The following is a 21,134-nucleotide window of genomic DNA, read 5'->3' as shown; positions in this document are numbered from 1 at the left end:
AGGATTGCTTCTGCTTTATGCAACAACCCCCATCCCTCTCCCTACCGCGTCCAAAAGCACCCCTTCCCTCCCTTCTGTGCCAGAGTTTGCATCTCCATCTTCAACCCACAAAAGCCCCACGTCCACAAGCATGAGGAGAAGGCCATGGGCAAATGGAGGAAGAGGATGAAAACATTTGGAACAGGAGGAGATAGGAAGAGGCAAGGAGCAGAAGCCTGAGAACTTGTCCCTACCTCCTCCTGGGCTTTGGTAATCCCCAGGGCTTAACATTCCTGGCCCAGCTCCCCAGGAAGAAGCACCCACTCCTTTGCAAGCCCAACAGCAGGATGTGGTTGATCCTATTCTCTTGGTTTCCCCCTGTCCCAGAGCATAAACAGTGTCAAATCAGCTTTTCTCCCATGAGCACCATTCTGCTGTCTGCTTTCCATCCATGATGCAGCACAAGGATCCTTCTCCCAAGCATCATCACCAGACTGAGGGACTACTATCCCAAGGAGAAACCATGGGGTGATGGCAATGCGGTGTCCACAGAGCAGGTGTCAGAGCAGGGAAGCAAAAGGGAGATGCTAAAAGGTACTACACTGAATTCATCCATCACCCACCTTGGGATGTGCTACCATCCCAGCCTGCTCATCGCAACACCACGGTGAATGAACCTGGACCCACGATGGGATGCACATCCTTCTGGCCCCCCACTGCAGCAGGGACTGCCAGCAGCACCTTTCAGACCATGCAATATGCATCCTCACGGTTGCCGTGAGAAGAATGGAAACATCTGGAAGTCGCCCACAAACGAGCAGCACTCCCAGTTAATGAGGAAATATGAGCCGGGGAGCCTGGGCAGCAACAGGATATGGGCTGCTGGTGTGCGGAGCGGGAGCCCCTTCTTGCCTGCCCTCCCCTTCACAATCCTTCCCCAGGAAATTTCCAGGGATGGGGCTCAGGAAGAGGTATAGGCAAACAGGACTGGATGCCCCATCCCCAGGTTGGGGTGTTCCCACTACGTTCTTCCAAAGCAAAATGGAAGGAGAATCTTCAGGTCCTGAGAAAGTTCCTTTGCTGCCTCCTCCACCGCACTAGGACACCCCATGTCCCCGCAATCCCTCACTCCTTCCCTGTCATACCAGCAACACTTAAGCCCTGCAGTGCTCTGCCCCAAGGGAAGAGCATCAGGAGGAGAGGGGTCAATTTGCACAGCTCCAACTTTGATGTTACAGGAATCAAAGCAAACATCACCAGCACCCAGGGAAGCTGCAGGGCCACTCATCTGCTCAATGATAAGCTGGATAGCTGGTCTCTCTCCATCATGGCTAGACTGGTAGCGCTGCCTGGGGTGTTGCAGAGGGATGAAAGGCAGAAGTGACTCAGGGTAAATGAGGCAGCTGGGTGTCTGGGGCGATGGGGCTGGGAGGGGTCCAGCCATTAGCTAACGCCATGGGCACCCATGGGTTTTGCAGTGGCTCTGCAAGACCATCCAGACCCACTACATCTCTTGCAGAAACAAACAGGGGCACATGTACAGCAGAAGGAGAGGCTGGAAAGCAGGTTTATACAGATACACTTTCCAGGCAGCTCAATAGGCAAGGAGGAGGATTAGGGAGGAAACAGCCCAAGCCAGGGTATAGTGGGGCTATTCACATCACTTTGTGCCCAAAGGCTGGGATGAGGGCTGCTGAGTCCTGGAGTCAGCACATATCCTACAGGTCTCCAACACGCTTCAATGTCATCCCCAAAGGGACAGCTTGGCTGGCACAGACACAAAACCACAAGGTTCATAGAGCAGGAGAGGGGGCTTTCCTGGAAACAGAACACAGCCCAGTGTACAGAGATGCTCTGAGCACCGGCGAGGAAGAGAAGAAGAAGAAAGAGGAGGAGGGGGCGAGCCACAAAGAGCTGAGCATGGCCCCTGCCCCATCTGGAAGAGATTTGTTCTGCATTCCCCAGTGGAGTCAGCTGCCACTCCCCTCTACAGCCCCCGCTGCAGGGCACTGGGATGGGACCGGGGGCAGAGATGCCCTGGGAGATTGCAGAGGGAGAAGAGCTGAAGAAATGTCTTCTCCTGCCTCTTCCACCACCTGTCTGACTTCCTCTGGGTGGGACATCTGGGAAGAGGTGCCCACTGCAGCTCTGGCAAGTACGGAGGAAGTAGGTCATGGGTTCTTCTCCTTTCCCCACTGTTGGCATAGCTCAGCTGCTGTCACACCCGAGCTCCCATCACCCTCCAAGCTGCAGGCCCTCTAGATATACCCAAAAATTGGTATTTTGGGGGTATTTCAAGCCTTGTACTCATAATCAACATTGCATCTGGACTTCATGGAAGGCAGAAATTGCAACCATTCCATTTCACAGGGCAGAAGCCTGAGGCTGAGAGGCTGATTCTGTGCCAAAACCCTACAGCTGCCTCTAAGCAATGAGCGAGGCATCGAGCTGCTCTGCCCGCAGCCTCTGGGAAGTGGCATGAAGCCTATCTCCAGCAAAGAGCTTCCTCTCATTATTATAAGCAGCACACACTACAGACAAACATTGGATTATTCACTGGGAAGGATAATCCTCAAGAAGCAAAAGTGTCAGAAAAGTTTCAAGCCAGAGAAGTCTTTCCACCAGTAGTTGTGGTCCTAGGTGAGAAGCCATGGTCTCCTTCCTCCAGAAGCAGAGCTGGAGCTGAGCTGTACGGCCAACAACATGTTGCCCATCCTGCCCAAGGCCGCTTGAGTGAGAGGCCAGGCTCCATTTCAACATCTCTGCAGACATTTTGTCGTTCCTTAAGCTTCACCCCAACAAGTCCCATCTTGCCTTTACCAGCAGAGCCACCTCCCTTCTCCTCCACGGGCTGGGTGCAGTGCTGGTGCCTGGTCACACATCCCAGGAGAGCCACTGAGCCTCATCACTAGGCCATGGGGTCACCAAGAACACAAGCAACGCTATGTCCACCAGCGTTGAACCCCTTGGTGGCACTGGTAGGGCACTTCTGTCCTGTGACCATCAAGGGACAAAGCAGTGAATCGTGGACGGATGTGGTGTCCCATAGGTGGACAGAAACTCATGCCCCCTCCTCAAATACACCTAGTGCCACTTCCTCACATGTTGACACCAGCATAATGCTTGTCCCAATCCCATAACGCCTGTCCTGACCTCGTAATGCTTGTCCTGAAACCGTGATGCCTATATGACCCCCAGGGTCAGCCTGCAGGGAGGCTCTTAATCTGCCAGTGCTCACCCCAACATTGCCTGGAGGTCCCAGTGTGACCACACACCCACAGACTTGAGGTCTCTCTCCCCATTTGATTTGGCAGCTCTGTATCATGGGCACTGGGGACTTCCCATCCAAAATGGTCTGGAATGACCCCATGTTATCACAAGGGCTTTCGCACACCTCAAGCAAACTCCTTTCCTTTGCCAGCCTTCTCCAAGCAGTTTAGCAGAGGCCTGGGCTTTCCCCTTCCCCCAAATTCACCCGGGGAAGCAGGCGGCAACCAATGCAAAAGGAAAGGAAATGGCACTGGGGAAGCAGGGCGCGGGGGGGAGGGGGGGAAGGCAGAGAAGTTCCTGAAGTTTTCTGTCCTGGATAGTTGGAATAAATCTCATTTTCTCCGGTCTCCGTGCCGGGACGAGGATTGGCTCGGTGGTGCCGCAGCCCGCCCCTCCTTCCCGCGTCCCCTCCCCGCCAGCTTCGCTCCCTCGCTCCCGTGGCACCGGGGCGTCAGGCACCCAAAGAGCAGCCTGGGGAGCCAAGCTTGGGGGGACGGGCGTGGGAAAAGGGGGGCACACCTCCCCTTCCCCGCTGGGACGCAGCTCTGGTTGCCCTCACAGTCAACTTGGAGGGAGGCACGGAGAGCGTCTCCCAACTTTTCGGCCGGAGGAAGAGACAAAAAAAGAGTGGCGAAAAAAAGAGGTATTAGTATACTAATTTTGGTATGGATGTGCGGAGAGATGGGGGGTGTATCGGAGGAGAAGGGAAGAGGTTTGTAAGAGGGAGAGTGAGGAGGTGGGAGAAGCAGGAGGGGTGGCAAAGCGATGGGGACGGGGAGGATGTGGAAAAAGAAAGGGAGAAGGCAGGAATGCGATGGGAAACTGGGAGGAGAGGAAGGAAGGGAAAGCGGGAGCAAAGAAAGGGAAGCAGAGAAATGAAGGGGAGCCAAGGATGGGGGAGAGCAGCAGAGCCCCCTCCTCATTGCTACCACTCTCACCCCAGGAAGCTTTAATTTGGGAGTTTGAGAGCACGAGAGAGAGTAGGGAGGGGATGGCTGGAAACGTCCCAGAGCGCCTGCTTGAAAAAACACCCTTGTTATAGGCAGAGATATAAATATATACATAACAGCAGGCAGCACAGAAGCTGGATTCGGGATTGTTCATCCACTCTTAGGCACTGCTCCAGGACTGTGGGAGAGCCCCAGCCCATTGCCCCCTTCCTGCCTGCATGGATCCCAAACCCCGTTTCTTCCAGTTTTCCCTGTCCCAGAACAAAGTGAGCGGCTGGAGGAGTCTCTGCCTCTCCTTCTCCTCCTCCTTTGGGAAGAGGGAGTTTTCGGCACTTGGGAAGGCTGGGAAAGGCTTCCCGGCCGCCCACAGCCATTTCCACCCTCATCCCCCTTGTTGAGACCACCCCAGACTTCTCCTCTCCCTCTCTGGAGCTTGTCCCCTTGGGGTGTGTGCGAGGAGAGGAGGAGGGGGAAGGAGGGGGGGAAGAGGGCTGCTTTCAGCAGCTCTAGCCAACAAGACATCTGGATTATTTTCCCCCCCTTGCTGGTTTCCGCTCTTCCCAGCGAGCGGAGCAGCTCTGGCCATTCCTGGCGGGTGGAAAACCAGTGGAAACCAGCCGAGCTCAGAGGGGACACAGAGCGGGAGGAGGAGGAGGAGGAGGCTCCCGGCCATTGAAGTGAGGGGGCTTCCCGCAGCAGGGAGCTGGGGAGGGGGAGGTGGACAGACGGACAGTCAGACAGCCAGTCAGCTGGACAAGGCTCCCATTGCCCAGTGGAGGAAAGGAGAGCATGGGTCAGCCTTTGCCCTGGGAATCATGAGTTCCTGCAACACTTGGGCAGAGGGAGGGCAGAGACGTAACAGAGAGCCAAGGGTCCCCACTGGGGGTCCACAGACCTGGGAGAGGTGTTCTTCCCCTGCTCCCAGCTCCTGTGCCTTGTGGCAGAGGAACGTGTCCCCCCACCATCCTCCCATTCCAAAGCTTCCATGTGTCCCCCACTCTCGAGGCTTCGCACAGCCACAAGAGCCATGGGACTGGGGGTAGACAGCAAGCAATGCTGCCACTGTCCTAGTGTCCTCACCGGTGCCACCAAGGGAGGCAGCCAATGGTGGCAGCCTCCACGGGGGGAGGTGTGTTTTTCCTTTCCAGGCATTAACCCCTAGCAGATAAGAGGGGCCCCGGGTGAGCAAACAAGGCCAAGGCAAGGCGAAAACACATGTTCTGCCAGGAGGGCAGCCCAGTGCTCAGGGCTCTCTGGCACTTGCTCCAGGGTGACATGGGGACACAGCCAACAGGCAGAGGGCATTGCAGGGGGAGATTGATGAAGACACAACAATGGGGTGTGGGCAAGCAGGGGCTGAGTTGTGTGGGGTCTGTGCATCCGCCCTTGGCATCCTGACCACCACACACTGCTGGGGCCACACAGATCCCAGCATCCTCCTTGATATCCTGTTCCCTCAGAGGCCATGCAGCCCCACGGTCATTGCCCCAGCACTGCTGCCTCCAGCACCGCCTGCCTCCCCCCGTGCTCAGCTGCTGCATTCTGCATTCACGCCCCAGCAAAGCACCTGGGGATCCAGCCAGGGGAGGACAAACAAACTAATACACAAATATTGCATTTTTCCCTCTCTGATCCTCCTCCTCCCTGAGAACTGTGCCATACCTCAGGCCTCACCCTCTCCTGAAGGGTTTGTCTGAGTAGCGAGAAGCAGGGGGAAGTGTCTCACCCTGTGGGGCAGGGCATAGGGAAGAAATCCTCAGCCAGGATTGCAATGGGCAGAGGGAAGGGCACATTCTTGGGGACACTTCCCCACAGCCATTCAGCCCTACTGCTCCCAGAAGGAAAGCCAGTGAGACTGGGAAAATTCTCTCCAAGGGCTTCACCTTTCTTCTTGTTCTGCAGTTCCTGGCACCCACCTGTGCACCAACTCCCAACATCAATCAGATCAGCTTCCAGCAGCATCTGAGGTGACCACAGACCCTCTTGGGGACACCTACTTGCCATGACCATCATCATCACTGGGTGAGAAAGTTTCCTGAAGAACTCATTCCTGCCAAGGCCACCAACTGCTGGGACATCCCCACACTGGGTGACTCCATGAGCGTAACGTAGAGCAGTGACGCGGGTGCAGCATTGCCGCCAGATCAAAACCAAGGCAAGGTGAATCGCCCCCCCTGGTGATGGGGATGTGACAGGCCATCCCGTTGCTGGAAACTGGTTTAGGGCTCTTTGGAAGGTGTGGAACAAGGAGGATCAAGATGAGCCTGGGGAAGCTGCCAGTGCTCAGCTGGGTGTCGGGCTCCCATGGCAAGCGGCGGCTGAAGTCGGAGCTGACGCCAGACATGATCAGCCCACCGCTGGGGGACTTTCGGCACACCATGCATGTGGGACGCGGCGGGGATGTCTTTGGGGATACCTCCTTCCTCAGCAACCATGGTGGGGCTGAGCCAGCCAAGGCCAACAACTTCTTTGCCCGCACACTTCGGCACGTCCGACGGACACCACAGAGAAGACGGGGCAGTGGGAGCCAGGCAGGAGCATCACCCGAACCCCCGGCCATCTCGCCCATCATCAAGAATGCTGTGTCACTGCCACAGCTCAATGAGACAGCATACGACAGCGATGGTGGTTTGACCAGCAAGTATTCCTTCAAGAGTGCCTCAAACAGACTCTCCAAAACTCACCAGACCTACGGTGAGTGCAAGCATGGGGGCGGTAGCTGATGCCCAGACACCCTTATGTCCCACTGTGGCAATGCCCATGCCGCAGCACAGCCATCTCCACCTCTGTACTGAAGCCCCCAGCTGTCCCAATCCCTTCATCTCCATGTGTCCCTCAAGGGTCTTCATCCCTCCCTTCCCTGCTGTTCACTCATCCCATCCCACTGGCCAGCATTCAGGAAGGCCCCATTTGGAAGGGCTGTGGGATGGGTGGATGGGACAGCTGGGAGACTCTTCTCTAGCCTCACAACACTGGGCTTTGACTCAGTTTTTTTCCAGAGGCTAAGGCCGAAGATTTCAGGAGGGTCTGGGTGCCTGTGGCAACCAAGGGACATGGTTGGGCTCAGAGGGAAAGGCAAGCTAAGGCAATGCTGCCATCTCCTGGTCCCACCCACCCGGCTGCATTCCCACCGGCCTTTTACTATGCTTGCTGCCCACCAGGAGACCAAAGCCCTGGGTTTTGGAGATAGCACCCCTGGGCTGCAGTAGTGTGATGCCACTGGGCCCTGTAAGGGAGGTAACTTGGCCAGTGCCACCAACCTCTGCTGGCATCAGCATTCCTTGTCCCATGGCCATGTAGGCTTTGTCCCACCATGGTACCCTGGCTGCACTCACCAGCCATCACTTCTACTTTGCAGGGCTGGAGTCTGGGTTTTGCACCATCCCTCGTGTCCCTCGCCTGGAAAAGGCCCAGGAGAGCACCCTCTCTGGGGAAGAAGAGATGGATCGCTCAGACTCCCTGCTCTCCTTCCGCCTAGACCTGGGGCCCTCCCTCATGAGCGAGCTCCTCCAGGCAATGAGCTTCTCAGAAACCAATGGGAATCAGGTAGCAGAGGATGGCCAAGACCCACCTGGCAGCTGTGTGCTCCCACACAGTGAGGGAACCAAGGATGGAGTCCCTCCAGGACCAGACACATCCCACGGAGAGCTGAAGGCAAAACCCAGCTTCTGGGACCACTCTGGGCAGGCCGGCTCACTTCTGGGACTGTCCATCCGTGCCAATGGAGAGGCACATGCCATTGAGCAGCCCAGAGAGGACCCAGCACAGGCCTCGGGGCCAGTGGCAGTGCCCGGAGGGACCCTATGGCACGGGCACTGGAACGACTGCTCCATTGAGGCAGGAGAGTTCGAGCGGGCGGCCCAGGTCCTGGCTCACCATTATGGGGGGACAAGCACCCCACGCAGCTCAGAGAAGGGTGAGGGTGCCCGGCAAGTCTGGACACGGGCTGCCTGGGAGAGCCCCAGCAGCAACTCGTGGCAGCCGCAAGTGACAGCAGCCAGACGGTCCCCAGAGGACACCTGGGACCAAGGAGAGGAGGAGGACGAGGAGGACGAGCTCCCCAGCCTGCAAGAGGGGTATGTTGGCACCCGGGGGGGCCGCAGCAATTCTTTTGAGTATGCCGACGAGGAGGAGGATGATGAAGTCAAGGTATGAATGGCCATCCCACCATCACGGCTCCACTTCCAAAGACATCAGTGCTGTGGGTATCACTCTCCTTCTTATCCCCCACCTCTGGTGGCAGACCCAGCAGGCAACTTCCTGGCCTTCACCTTAGGGCAGTGGAGTGCAAGGCGGGCAGGAGGGGGCCCCATTTCCTGCAGGGCCCCCAGGTCTGGCAAGGTGCTGCAGGGATGGGTGAGGGCTGTGCACTGCACTGTGCCAAGCTACAGCCCTTCTCCTTCCCTATTAGATGCCAAACAAACATTCCCATGTGCCAAAGAAACGCTCAAGCCCCTTCCCATCCCAACCCACATCCCCCCACAAGCAAACGATTTGCTCAGGAAAGGAAGCGATAGTGACTGGCAGGGATCAAAGAGAGCCCACAGACACTGAGCTTGATCCCTGATGCAAAATCCTGCCCTGAGAAGACAGGGATGACCATGGAGGTGTCAGTGGCTGCACCAGGCACCCAGCCAGCATTCCTCTCAAGGGACCTTCCCCTTGCCTCCTGCTACTGAACATCACTGAGGAAGTCTCCTTCTCCTTGCAGGGAGTCTCCTTGCAGCAGGGAAGGGGAGAGGAGAAACTTTGTGGTTTGCCAGAGGTGAGACTGTCTGGGCACTAAATACTGCCCTAAAAACTCGCTTTCCCTTCAACCCACCTCACAACAAGGAGACTCCCTCTCTGCAGCCATTATGCCCCACCCTCGTCCCTCTACCCATCCCCCCCCACACACACCCCTCTTTGCAGAGCGCCTTGTCCCAAGGACACGCACGGAGGATGCTCAGTGCCCCTCTCTGAGCATCCTCGGGTGATGCAGCCACCCTAGGACAAGCGGCCTCCATGCTGCCTAGCACAGAAGCGGCTTTGTGCTGTGGTGTGGAGCCAAGATGTTCGGGGGCTGAGGTCACCAGAGGGACCCTCACAGCACCCTCCTTGTTCTCCGGGACGGATGGGGGTGTACAGTGGGGGAAGATGCCATTGGGCTGTGCTCCTACGTGGCTCACCCGCCGCCCAGTCCTTTTGCTGAATAAAGAGGCTCTAGCGTGCGCGTGCTATACGTGGGAGCCAGGCAGTCATTGCAAGCAGGTTAAGGGCAAGCCCTCCTCCCTCAGCCCCCCCAGAGCAGTGCCAACACATTCTCAGCTCCAACCACCAGCACTCAGCAGGGCCATGCAGGCTCAGCATCCAGCCTGTGCTATGGAGATGGCTCTCAGGATGAGCTCCCCCTGTTCTCTGCTTCTTGGACTGTGGCACAAGCTCCAGACCAAAGACCTACATCTGTGAAACAGCCTTTCTTCCTCCACTCTGTACCCCGTGCACTTATTATTGTCCTTATTAAAGCAGTTTTGATACTAACTTCTCTGGTGCATCCCTCTCTCAGTTGCAGCAACCTTATCATCTTCCCTCACCACTTTGGTCCCAGTCACTCTGATCCCTGTGGGATTTCCCAGCACCTCTCCTATAAGTTGGGCTTGTTCCGCCTGGAGAAGAGAAGGCTGCAGGGAAACCTCACTGTAGCCTTCCAGTAATTGAAGGGAGCTTATAAGCAGAAGGACTGACTTTGTACGCAGTATGATAGTGATAGGACAAGGGCGAATGCTATTAAACTAAAATAGGGAAGATTTAGATTAGATGTTAGGAGGAAAATTCATTACTCAGAGAGTGGTGAGTTGCTGACACAGAATGCTTAGAGAAGTTGTGGGTGCCCCATCCCTGAAGGTTCGGGGCCAGGTTGGATGGGGCCTTAGGCAGCCTGAGCTGGTGGTAGGTGACAGCCCTGCCCATGGCAGTGGGGAGGAACTGGATGATCTTTATTGCTCCTTCCAATTCAAGCCATTCAGTGATTCTATGATTCATTTAAAGTTTTCTGTTTCGCATAAACGTCACTTACATGTTGACCAGTGAGGGCAAAGAGGATGCTTTTCCTCTCCTTCAGCCCTCCCCTGCCCTTCCTCCCAGTGCTGCTGGAGGCATTGCAATCTCTCTGCTTCCTCATTTTCTGCATATTTCATTCTCCCTCCCCAGGGACACTAGGAACAGGACTGACCCAGCACACTCCAGGCCCACCTACAACTCCCTGCAACTGGCGTGATACTTCTTAATTAGATCAGTGGCATCAGATAATCAAGCACTAATAGCCTGCAGTCCCACGTGAGAGACACAAGTGGGAGCTGCCTAACCCACCCAAAAACACTCCTCCTCCTCCACTGCTCTCCCCTGCCTCACTTTCCCTTCAAGCAGGATACAGCATGGTAATGTCAGAGTAATGGGTAACCTATCTGGAATGCACCAGTAGATAAGTGAGGTGAGATAAGGGGGAAAGCCAGAGACAACCCCATATCATAGTAGGAAATGCCAGTATGGGGCACACCTGTGTTCCCATCCCCACATAGCCTGGCACTATACCAGCAGGAGGGCACACAGCCCCTCCTTCTACCTATCAGAGCAAGCAGCCAAGAGGAAATGGTGAACCCATGCCCTGAGGTTCCCAAACCTAATGTTTAATTATGCACTTTTGTGGCACCAAATGCCATATTTCTCACATCAGTGCTTTTGTTCCCCTTCTCCCCCCCCTCCCAAAAATGTGGGTGCAAGAAGAAATGGTGCATTGTGACAAGGCTCAGCAAGCATTCCCTGAGCAATCATATCCTATCTTCCTCTTCCTTTTTCTCCTACTGCTGAACGCCACCTCCACTGTGTTTGGCCCTGTGCACTGCTCAACCCCACATCCTGGTGTGAACCAGTAAAGCACCTGGCCTTATCTAGGAGCTATTTCCTTTCCTGTTAGTGGACAAAGCTCGGTCTTTGCCAGCTCTCACAGAGCCACAGAGCCAGAGACATCACAGAAGCCAGAGCAGCTGAAGCAAGCAATCCCAGCTGGGTTTTTATTAGCACTAGGAAGTGGAACTCATCACTCCACCTTGAAGGAGGTGACTTTGAATCCTCCATGAATGTTCAAGTAGCTGATCTTGTCATAGCCATGCCGGTTGGGGAACTCCACTTCATGCCCATCTGGTAGTTTCACCAGGAATTTGTCTCCCAGGAATTCAATGATGATCTGTGAGGAGAAAGGAAGGGAGGGAGGGAGGGACGGAGGGACAGAGGGAGGGCAGGAATTGGAGAGAAGAAGGAGAGGTAAGCATCCCCTCCAAAGGCATGATGCTACACACGAAGGTCAGCCCTGGTCTGGAGGCTGTGCTGGGGGAGCTGCAGGAAATGAACCATTGGTATTGAGGATCTGAGCTGGCGATCGGACTATGACCTGGGGACAGGATCTCTCCTGGGGTTGTTTCAGCTACTCAGGTTGTAAACTTGGAGCAGATAAACCTAAGCGCTGCCTCTGCTAAATATACCACATGGCTTAGATTTGATCAGAGTGGAATGAACCTGATGCTTTATTGCCCTCATCACAACCAGGAAAAAGGAGTGTTAGCCATAAACATGCTCAAACAGACAGAACAGGGACTCATCACTGATCATCGCAAATGAAAGGGATTTCTCAAAGCTGTCATCTCTCCAGTGCTTCCTCAACATTCAGCCATGAATGAGGAAATAAGACTCTTCTCTATGGCCATAGGAAGTGGTCTACTCCTAAACACAGCCCGAGTAGCATCTTGGGACATAGGACAGAGTGAGACAGCATCTCCCCAGCAGGAGGAGAGGGGGACAGATTGTCAGTGTGGATCCAAAAGTAGTTAGGACAGAAGAGTATTTGGGGACCAGAGAAGATAGGGAACCACACTGCTCCCAGCCCAGGTCTGGCTTAAAACCTCTGTTTGCATAGGAGGCAATTAGAGAGAGAAATAAGGTACAGAGCAGCAAGATCCTGCTTCCTGAAGACCTCTTTTGCTTTCACACACGTCCCTGGGCTGGAAGCAGTTGTAAAGCCTGAAACGGAGAAGGCTCACACAGAGTTCCACTGTTGATGTGAAGGAGAGGAAATAGCACTAAGGACCAAAAAGCCAGAGGATGAGGGAGCAGTAAAGAAAAAGGGAGGCACTGGGCAGGCAAATGGGAGAATATGGGATACAGGAACCTCCTAACCATGGTATCTCTCACCATCCCACAACCCCACACCAGCACAGAGCCCTCACCTTGACAGTGGAGCCCTTGTGGAAACTGAAATGTTTATCGCGTTGCTCCTGCTGCCAGTTGTCAGAGCACAAGGAGTTGCAGACGATGACAGACTCATTGAAACGGGGGTTGAAGTGAAGCGCCAGATCCGAGGATTTGCAGCCGAGATTGATGGCAAACCTGAGGTGAGTAGGAGGAAGGTCAGCACGAGCAGAACAGGGTCTTGGAAGAGCTAAGATCTAGTACAAAGTCCTGCCCCCAAAGCCTCCAGTAGCTGTGAAAATGTTTGACACCTCCTGCTCACGAACTCACCTTCAGCTTCAGTGAGTTGAGGTGGTTTCTTTGCACTTACCTATCAGCATTCTCAGATATATGGCCTTTGATCTTCATGGTGCCCCCAACCTTCCAATCCAGGTTGAACATTTCAAACGTTCCCTGAGGCAGAGACAAAAAGGGGTCTGTGGATTTCCATCCACCATTCCTTCCCTGTACCATACTGCTTGGAGAAGGTGTCCCAGCCAGTAGAACATCTATTGTTCTCAGCAGAGGTTCCTCTCATGGCCTAAAATCATGGGCTTCTCAATAAGGGGAAGAGTGGGATAAGTGCAGGCAGCACACGACAAAGAATGAGAAGAGTGGAGATGATAACAGGCTTGCCCTCAGCACAAGGAAAGATAGAATTTGAGAACAGAGATATGAAGAGGTTTCAAGCAGAGTGGTCCAACCCCCCCATATGGTGGGCAGCACCGCTCACAGCCCAAGAAATGCAAAGAGTGAGAGCAGAGGTCTTTGTGCCTTATCCCACCCCTCATCCAGCCTCGCTGACTGCATGCCAGCCTGACCACCCTGGGCAACAGCAGGCAGGAGCAGAAGCCCTTACAGCCATCTTCCTTGGAGGGCAGTCAGCAGACAGGAACCACCAGCAGTGTAGCTCAGAAATGGTTCATATAGATGACCTCACATCCCTTCACTTCCCTGGATTATACATTAACATACTAAGAAGACTGTGAGTCATGCACGTATCTTTCCCCTAGGGTCCAGCCTCTTTGTTGAATTCCCTATGCAGGCACCAGTGCACATGGCCCTTAGTGGTGCTACTCCAGCCACCATGTAGGACAAGCAGCTCCCTAGGAGCCATGGAGGTCTGACCACCGCATTCGTTTCTATTCTTGCTGTAACAGCTCAGCCAAATAAAAAGCTTCCCAGCTCCTTTCTTTCTCGTGGCTCTAGATTCATCTCCAGCTCATGGACTGCACCAGCAATATGTGGGAACTTTCTGCAGTCTCCCATTCAAGTTGTACTTAATCCTAAACCTTTGAGATTCAGGAGCCAAGCACAGCAGGTCTGATAGCCCCATCCTTTATAACCCTGAGAAACAGAAATAGGGAGCGTCATTCCACTGGTATCCTTGCCAGAGATGGGCTACAAGTCAGTAGACAGTTCCTCAGATTTGGTAGAAGTTGTTGGTGCTGTATTTCCAGAATCCAGAAGTCAGAAGAAAAGCAAGAGGAAAGCTCAGGAGAGCAGCAGCCCCTCAATCCCTCCCAAGCCCCATCCCTGCAGAGAGCAGCTGGGAGGCAGTTCCTGCCCTCCCCCAAAGGCTCCTGACATGACAAGAGATAAAGGCTGATAAGCACTCCTGCCCTGGAGATACTTCCTATTTATCTGTGACCAGTGGGTCATAAAGCCCAGCAGGCTCTGGCAATTTATTTACTGTTGAGATTGCTGAAGTTGAAACTCCCCAGGGCTGAACTTTGGTCTGCAGGAGCAGGTGATGTGGGTGGTTGCATACAGACAGTGGTTTCCAGCATTAGGTCTGTTTGCCATCACGCTGCGGTGCATCCCACACACACACACACACGTTCACATTGCCTTCACCGTGCCCACTGTTCCCCCTGGCAGAGGGTGAGGCTGCCCACGAGAGAGAGCAGCACGTGTTCCAGGAATGGGGAAAACCACTTGTGCAGAGAGTTGTGTGCAGAGCTGCGGATGTGAGAATATACACAGGCGGGGAGACAGGCAGGAAAGAGGAGAGGGGCTGTGAGATTTCTTCGAGATAACAGTAACCCCCTTCCTGCAAACGCTCAGCAGGGGCGTTCACCCCTTTGCCATTTGCCACTGGGAACAATAGTGGGAAACCCGGCAGCAATTCTGCCAGTGCTGGTGACTTCCTTCATCTGTAACCTCTGCATGGTCAGGAGCCAGCTCTGTGCAGATGGTCTGGCTCATGCAATGGGGTGTGCTCCCCACGTAGGAAGGGAACCCTAGAAAGGCTGAAATCCTCCAGTGTGATAGGAGGCGATGACTGGGACGACTGGAGGGGGAAGGAGGCAGGTTGGTTATTTCCCCAAAGACATCACAAAGCAGAAAGCCTGGGGAAATGGTGATGTGATGGAAATCCAAAAAGACAGGAAATCTGGCTACAGAGCATCTGCAAAGGAGGTGAAGGTGCTATGCAGTGAGGAAAACATAAAGAATGGGTGTGGAAGCTGGTGGTCACCAGTGCAAGGGACCAAGGAACCTTTCGCCCCTAAAGAGATCATCCTACAATAGGGATATAACCCCCTGACCTGAAGGTCCATCCCATGCCAGCCCTGGCTGGAGGGCAGCTGCCTGCACTGATGTGGGATGGCCACTTTGACACTGCTGGAGCTGGAAGAGGCCTTGCCATGTTTCTGAAGAGAAAGACGGTCCCAAAAGGTAGGGTTTGGGGTTAACACTCCTTCCTGTCCTTCCCTCTAGCCCTCTGGCCTCAGGCCACGGGGGGCTCAGAGCCCTTTGGATGACCTCTGATAGCAGCACCTATTGCCACCACCACTACCACACAGCAGCCACACTGTATGCCAGAACCAAAGCTTCTCACCCCAGTGGGCTGCCAGGATCTGCATCCGAGGCACCAAAGAGTCTGTGCTGCAGACCAGGATCGGCACCCGTTCAAGGCAAAGAGGAGCTGGAGAGAGCACACATTCCTTCTCGGAGCAGCAGCTGCTCACTCTGCTATTATTTCCTACTGCTTCATATAATTTGTACTCCACAGCAAGCTATTGTCCCTTTCCACTGGCTATTTATTTCCTTGAATAGCCTCTGGGGAAGGATTTCAGGGAGAGAGTAAGGAAAAAAGAAAAACCCTACACAATAAATATCAAGCAGTGACCTGATTTAAACCATGTTCTCTGACCTCATTCAGGCTCCAGTAACATTTCCTCCCTCCAGTCCTCACTAAGGCTCATTTCTGCCTCAGTTTCCCCCTTTTTATGAAGCCTCCTGCCTTAGAGGGCTGTGGGGTGGATTTCAAGAAGCTAAGCCCAGGATTTCGCCTCTATCTCCCCCAGTCACAAAGAAAAAAAAACCAATTTTGAAAGGACCATCCCGCATCAGGTTTGCCACTCATCAGATAATTCCACAACCTTCACCCAACCTATCCCGAAGCTCTGTCAGCCAGCCAGCTTCCTAACGGAGGAAGACAGTGAGAACAAAACGTACTTACCTCAGCAGTGAGGTAAGCAGAAGACTGGATAAGCAGGTCTGTGGATCTGAAGGGTGTGTACAGGAGAGGATTGTCCAGGAGATGCAGAAGCCAAGGTAATGATAAGCACAAGGAAACTAGTGCCTATGAGCACTAACCTGCTTCCTAACTGGATGGGTCCTCTACAGAAGGACTCGAATCCTCCACTAAAATGGGAAAGAACAAAGGATTGGAAGACAAGGTGTAAAGCCCTGCCACCCCGCATACCCTAGCTCCCTGGGTGTGCATCATCTTGAGCCCCTCTGGGCAGCATGAAAATAGCATCCACACTCTGAACCTGGAAATTTGGGATTAGAGAACACCAACATCTGGAAGGAGCCCTACCAGCATCACCTCCCTTCAGCTGTACAATGCAATTTTTCTTCCTAGGGTTGTGAGAAATGTAGAGGAGGAGGGACATAGCTAGCTGAAGAGCTAAAATTTGACCAAAAAAAAAAAAACCCAAACCCTAAAAAAAATAAACAACTTTTCTGCAGAGCTAGGGCAGCAGGAAATTACAGAATCACAGAATCATAGATTAATTGTCAGAAAGACCACTGAGATCACCCAGTCCAAATGCCAGCCCATCCCCACCACGCCCACTAACCATGTCCTCAGTGCCACATCCACACGGTTCTGGAACACCTCCAGGGACGGTGACTGCACCACCTCCCTGGGCAGCCTGTGCCACTGCAGCATCATTCCTTCTGAGAAGAAATCTTTCCTAATATCCAACCTGAACCTCCTCTGGAGCAACTTGAGGCCATCACCTCTCATTCTATTACTGTTATCTTGAAAAAAGACACTGACCTCTACCTTGCCACAGCCTCCTTCCAGGTTGGTTGTAGAGAGTGATAAGGTCTCCCGTGAGCCACCTCCTCTCCAGATTAAACTATTCTAATATAGGAGGGAAAAGGGGAACCAGAACCAAAACAGTGGAGCAGGTTAAGAGCAGAGGGAAGGGCTGTAGTCTCGCCCTCCATCTCCCTTTCCCTGTCGTGTCAGAAAGGTGCCACAGTGACTGACATCTCTCATCTCCATGGGGAGTTCAAATGTGCTCTGATGGATGGTTTCAATCCCCAGGACCAAGCTACAGCCTTCTGCTTTTCAAGGGGACATCTCCCTTGGGAAGCAATGAAGTCTGTGGCAGCATTTTTGTGGAGTATGAGATATGGAAGGGGAGAGAAGCAAAGAAGTTTGCGTGCATGGAAGCTGGCTCATAACACCAGACACCAACTCAAGCAACCAGACGGGTCATGTGCTATGAGTCCTCAGCTTGCCCGAGGGGCAGGAGAACTGGCAGAATGTATGGAAAAGAGGTCAGAGGACTGATTACATGCCACCCATTTCCATTTCCAGCCTTCATTTCTCTAATTCTTTCCCTCATGGGGCATGTCAGGAATGTTGGTTGTGGGAAAGGCTTTGAAAAACACGCCTGGAGATAAAAATGCATTTGTGTTAAAGACTTTCCTCAATAATGGCAAAGGAGAAGATGCGTAGAAAGCTCATGGCTTTTTTCATTCTCATATTTTTTGGGATCTCCCTGCTTTGCTGGATATTAGCTAAGCAGGTGAAGTCTCTTCCACAGAGCTTTCTACAGAGAATCAGCTTCATGAGGTCGTGTTCTATGTGCATTTTATACCAAAAGATTATAATCCCAAACAGCTTTCTTTCACCATCGAGTAAGGAAGACGGCAGGCTCCTCATCTTGCACATGGGAAAACTGAGGCATGGACACACAAGCTTACATCCTGAAACAACTCTTTTTGTTTAGACTCTCACTCCCATGGGCAGATTTTCTAAAATGAAAGCTCGTCCTTGCAAAGAAGCTGAAAGGAAGCTGGATAATGTAGCTCAGGTGTTGGAGATGCTGATCTGTCATTGCACCATCTACTATCAGTAAAGTTACTAAGGCATCGAGTGCCTCTGAAAAAAATTAGCCATTGGGTGGTTCCAATTAAATCCAAAAACCAGAGGCATTAAAAATGAATGGTCTCCTTCCAACAATGGAAACAAGGGGACTTCCAAGACGCCCCAAGCCCAACTTCCCTGAATTCAAGGGGATCATTTCCCACAGCAGAGACAGCATGAGGCCAGCTGGCTAGAACTTGAACTAGCAGAATTAAAAAAACAGAATTGCGCCATACACAAAATGTCCACGGAGACCTCCTTCTATCAAGCTCAGAGCAGCAATGCTGGGGTCCAGCCCCACACCACAGCCAGGGCATGCAGTGAGAATGCAGGCAGAGCCTCCATGCCCAGTGCCATAGAACAAGGCTGCTGGTGCTGCACAGCTCACTCCCAGCGCCTTTCTCACAGGTTCCAGCATTGCGCCGAGGCGGGTTGGACAACTCTGAGGATTTGCAGGAATCCTTCAGACAAGCAGAATCTGTCTGAGTCACACGCACAAGGAGCGATGCCAAGGGTGGCTCATCCACTGGAAAAAAAAGAGGAAAGAGAGAGAGAAAGAAATGCTAATGGAGCAATAGCAAGTTATGAAAAGCCACAAGAATTAACAGCTCATGGGCTGGAAAGAAGGAAAGAAAAAAAGTCTCCCTCCTATGCTCACATTGCTAAACCCTCACACCTCTCATATGTGCCAGGAAGCAGCAAGCCACCTTACCCCATCAGCTCTGAGAGGGTCTGGAGGGGCTTTGGATCCAAGGCTGTGTCTGAGGTCTGCAGAGGAAGGAGCTGTCAAGTTGAAACTATCTGCTTCTGCTGCTCTGAAATTAGCTAGAATGCATTCCCTTTGATGGTCCTGCAAAATGAAACAGTAAAAACCAAACCAGATGGAAATGGAAAAGAAAAGCTCTAAAAAAAGGGAAGCAAAATCCCAAAATGAGTGACTCAGTGCAGGAAATGGGCTTCTAAAGAGAGAACTGCAGGCATCTAAAGAAGACCTAAGAAAAGCCCCGGCCCACAGAACTGACGCTCCCTGTTCCTGCCCTCCCTGCTAGCAGAGCAAAGGGCACCAGAAATGCACAGATGGACCTCCAGAGCAAGCCACGTGGAGAAGAGATGAGACAGACCTGAAAGCACTGCAGGAACTCCAGGGAACAGTGCAGAGACTCCACTCATGCAGGCGTGAGGAGAACTACAGCCACAGGTTCGCTTACAGCTCCCAAAGCTCTTAAGGAAAGCTCTCAAAGCCAGCAGCTGACCTGCAGAGTCAGAGAGCATCTGAACAGTACTACAGGGTGATCAGCAGCAGCTGGGACAGCAAACTTCCCTTTCTAGGGCTATACTAGGCACTGAGGGACATGTCATGAACTTGAGGACATGCTGTTCGGCTGATCAGTCCCATATGGAATGCTGTCCCTTCTCTTGACGCTCCCATGAGCCTTTATTCCCATTTCTGACCCTTCTCATGCAGCCTCCAAGACGGTCAGTAGTTTATAAAGCCCTTGCTTGGCCACAAAGGATGTTTATTTTGCGTTCTCAGTGGTCATGCTGCGCCGTTTGCTCTCTCTGGCTCCCTTCCTTCCAGCCCATGTCTCCTTCTGTTGGTGTTATTTTCCCCATTACTGCTAGCAGAGCCAGGCCAAGTGTTGGTAGCACATCTCTGGGCTGCTCTGCACTGCTCTCCTCTGTAGCCCATCCTGCCTCGAAGCAGACACTGTTGTTGTTCTTGCAGTCCAATTCCTGGACAGAGATCACAGCGGGGAAGAGGACTACAAGGAAAATGCTTGGGACACGACTCACACCAGACAAATCTTATCATATGGAGAACCAAACACACTGCCATTCAGCGTGCAACAAACAGACTTGGCAAGCCAGGAGATTTTATAAGAACAATGCAAGGAATGGTGGCTGCAGCTATGACATAAGCTCCCACCACCACACAGATAGCTTATCTCTGCTGTCAAGATGGGACATGCATCAGTGTCTACTGCACAATAGCAAGGAGAAGCTAGTGGAAACCTGCTCTCTGGTCCTGACCATGCATGTCACACCGCTTACGACACTGTCCCTGAGGAACATCTCTACTACTCACTCTGTCTCATTAGGAAAGGGGTGTGAATCTTTCCTCAATGTCTCTGATGGAGACACAGCGCCCCAAGGAACCAGCTCAGGGAGAGATGGAGAGAGCCCAGTGCCCACCAGCAAATAGATGGGTGAGAATCACCGGAGCTAAGAGGTCTCTGAGCCCAAAGATAAGTCCAAAATCAAGGCATGGCCCAAATGCAGGCTGCTGTGAACGAGTTACTTACTGGATTCCCTTCTGTTTTTCAGGGGCTTCAGGTTGGATATCACGAAAAAGTTCTTCATTACAGAGTTGGAACAGGCTCCCCAGGGCAGTGGTCATGGCCTTGAGCTTGCCAGAGCTAAAGAAGCACCTGGACAGGGCTCTTAGACATACGGTCTGATGCAATTGAGTGGTCCTGTGTAGAACCAGAAATTAGACTTGATGATCCTTATGGGTCCTTTCCAGCTCAGAGTATTCCATCATTCTATGGTCTCTGCCTCATCACCACACTGCCTCTACCACCCCACAAGCCAGGAGGTCAAACATGGCCAGCAGCCCACAACATAGAGCCTGGGACACTGAGTCACACTGCATGCTCAGCCCTGCCCAGCAGACAGAACCTTTCCCAGTTTCAGCCAAGCACATGCTCACACCCTACCCACTCACCTTCAACCTGTTTTGTGACATTTTCCTTCTTCAGAAAGGAAAAGTGGAAATGGGAGAAGGATTAGTGGGTAAACAAAGGCTCTGGCTGCCACCAGCAGCTGCTGCAGGAGACTGCACTTCAAAGTGAGATCCAGGCTTACAGGACTGAGCTGTTTTGCTCCTGGCACTGAGAGTGAGGAGCAGGACACAGCTCTCAACCACAGAGTTAAACACTCGATGACACTTTGAGTCCATTGGGAACAGTACCCAGCCCACATTATCCCCGAGTTGTCCCCAGGGACAAAATCTGCCACACCATGCTAGAGCACACAAAAGGCTGGGATGATCCCTGAGAAATAAACACACAACTCTATACCTCCACCTAGGTTTCAGTTCCCTTTTTATTCCCAGCCCTATCCTTGCTGTGCACTGGCACTGGATCCACAGCAAGCAGAGAAGGATGAATGGCCAGGCTGGAGGCAGAGCCACTGCTCCTGCCATTTCACACTCCGGATTTGAGCCAGCACTAAAGTTTCCAAGGGAACCTGAGGCAGTTGCAGCCAAACCAGGACTGCTG

The 21,134-nt window shown here is 53.0% G+C and overlaps 2 protein-coding genes across 4 annotated transcripts; one reads left to right on the top strand and one right to left on the bottom strand.

Moving 5' to 3' along the window:
- The first annotated feature begins 3,594 nt into the window (after positions 1–3,594).
- Positions 3,595–9,719, top strand: CDC42EP1 (CDC42 effector protein 1). Its single transcript, XM_010711279.2, has 3 exons — positions 3,595–3,892; positions 6,102–6,893; positions 7,558–9,719. The coding sequence occupies exons 2-3, from the start codon at positions 6,458–6,460 to the stop codon at positions 8,352–8,354; spliced, it is 1,233 nt and encodes a 410-aa protein (XP_010709581.1). The 5' UTR covers positions 3,595–3,892; positions 6,102–6,457; the 3' UTR covers positions 8,355–9,719.
- A 1,503-nt stretch (positions 9,720–11,222) lies between these two features.
- Positions 11,223–18,585, bottom strand: LGALS2 (galectin 2). 3 transcript variants are annotated; one of them, XM_019614931.1, is made up of 6 exons: positions 18,566–18,585; positions 16,062–16,109; positions 15,925–15,970; positions 12,790–12,872; positions 12,458–12,617; positions 11,223–11,421 (listed from the first exon to the last, which is right to left on the bottom strand). In XM_019614931.1, the coding sequence occupies exons 1-6, from the start codon at positions 18,568–18,570 to the stop codon at positions 11,275–11,277; spliced, it is 489 nt and encodes a 162-aa protein (XP_019470476.1). In that variant the 5' UTR covers positions 18,571–18,585; the 3' UTR covers positions 11,223–11,274. The 3 variants fall into 3 exon arrangements, with proteins under 3 accessions (XP_019470476.1, XP_019470474.1, XP_031410347.1); XM_019614929.1 differs by lacking the exon at positions 18,566–18,585 and adding an exon at positions 18,090–18,286; XM_031554487.1 differs by lacking the exons at positions 15,925–15,970; positions 16,062–16,109; positions 18,566–18,585 and adding an exon at positions 13,318–13,465.
- Between the last annotated feature and the right edge of the window lie 2,549 nt (positions 18,586–21,134).

This window comes from Meleagris gallopavo, chromosome 1 (genome assembly GCF_000146605.3).
Source record: "Meleagris gallopavo isolate NT-WF06-2002-E0010 breed Aviagen turkey brand Nicholas breeding stock chromosome 1, Turkey_5.1, whole genome shotgun sequence".
In the NCBI taxonomy this organism is placed as follows: Eukaryota; Metazoa; Chordata; class Aves; order Galliformes; family Phasianidae; genus Meleagris; species Meleagris gallopavo.
Note: the sequence above shows the minus strand (reverse complement) of the source record. Positions and strands in the feature narration are given on the sequence as shown.

Coding starts and splice junctions, on each gene's coding strand:
- CDC42EP1 (XM_010711279.2), top strand. CDS start 6,458: ATGAGCCTGGGGAAGCTGCCAGTGCTCAGCTGGGTGTCGGGCTCCCAT. Junction 6,894..7,557: donor CAAAACTCACCAGACCTACG/GTGAGTGCAAGC, acceptor TCTACTTTGCAG/GGCTGGAGTCTGGGTTTTGC.
- LGALS2 (XM_019614929.1), bottom strand. CDS start 18,271: ATGCTGGAACCTGTGAGAAAGGCGCTGGGAGTGAGCTGTGCAGCACCA. Junction 15,971..16,061: donor CCCATCCAGTTAGGAAGCAG/GTTAGTGCTCAT, acceptor CACACCCTTCAG/ATCCACAGACCTGCTTATCC. Junction 12,618..12,789: donor ATATCTGAGAATGCTGATAG/GTAAGTGCAAAG, acceptor TACTCACCTCAG/GTTTGCCATCAATCTCGGCT.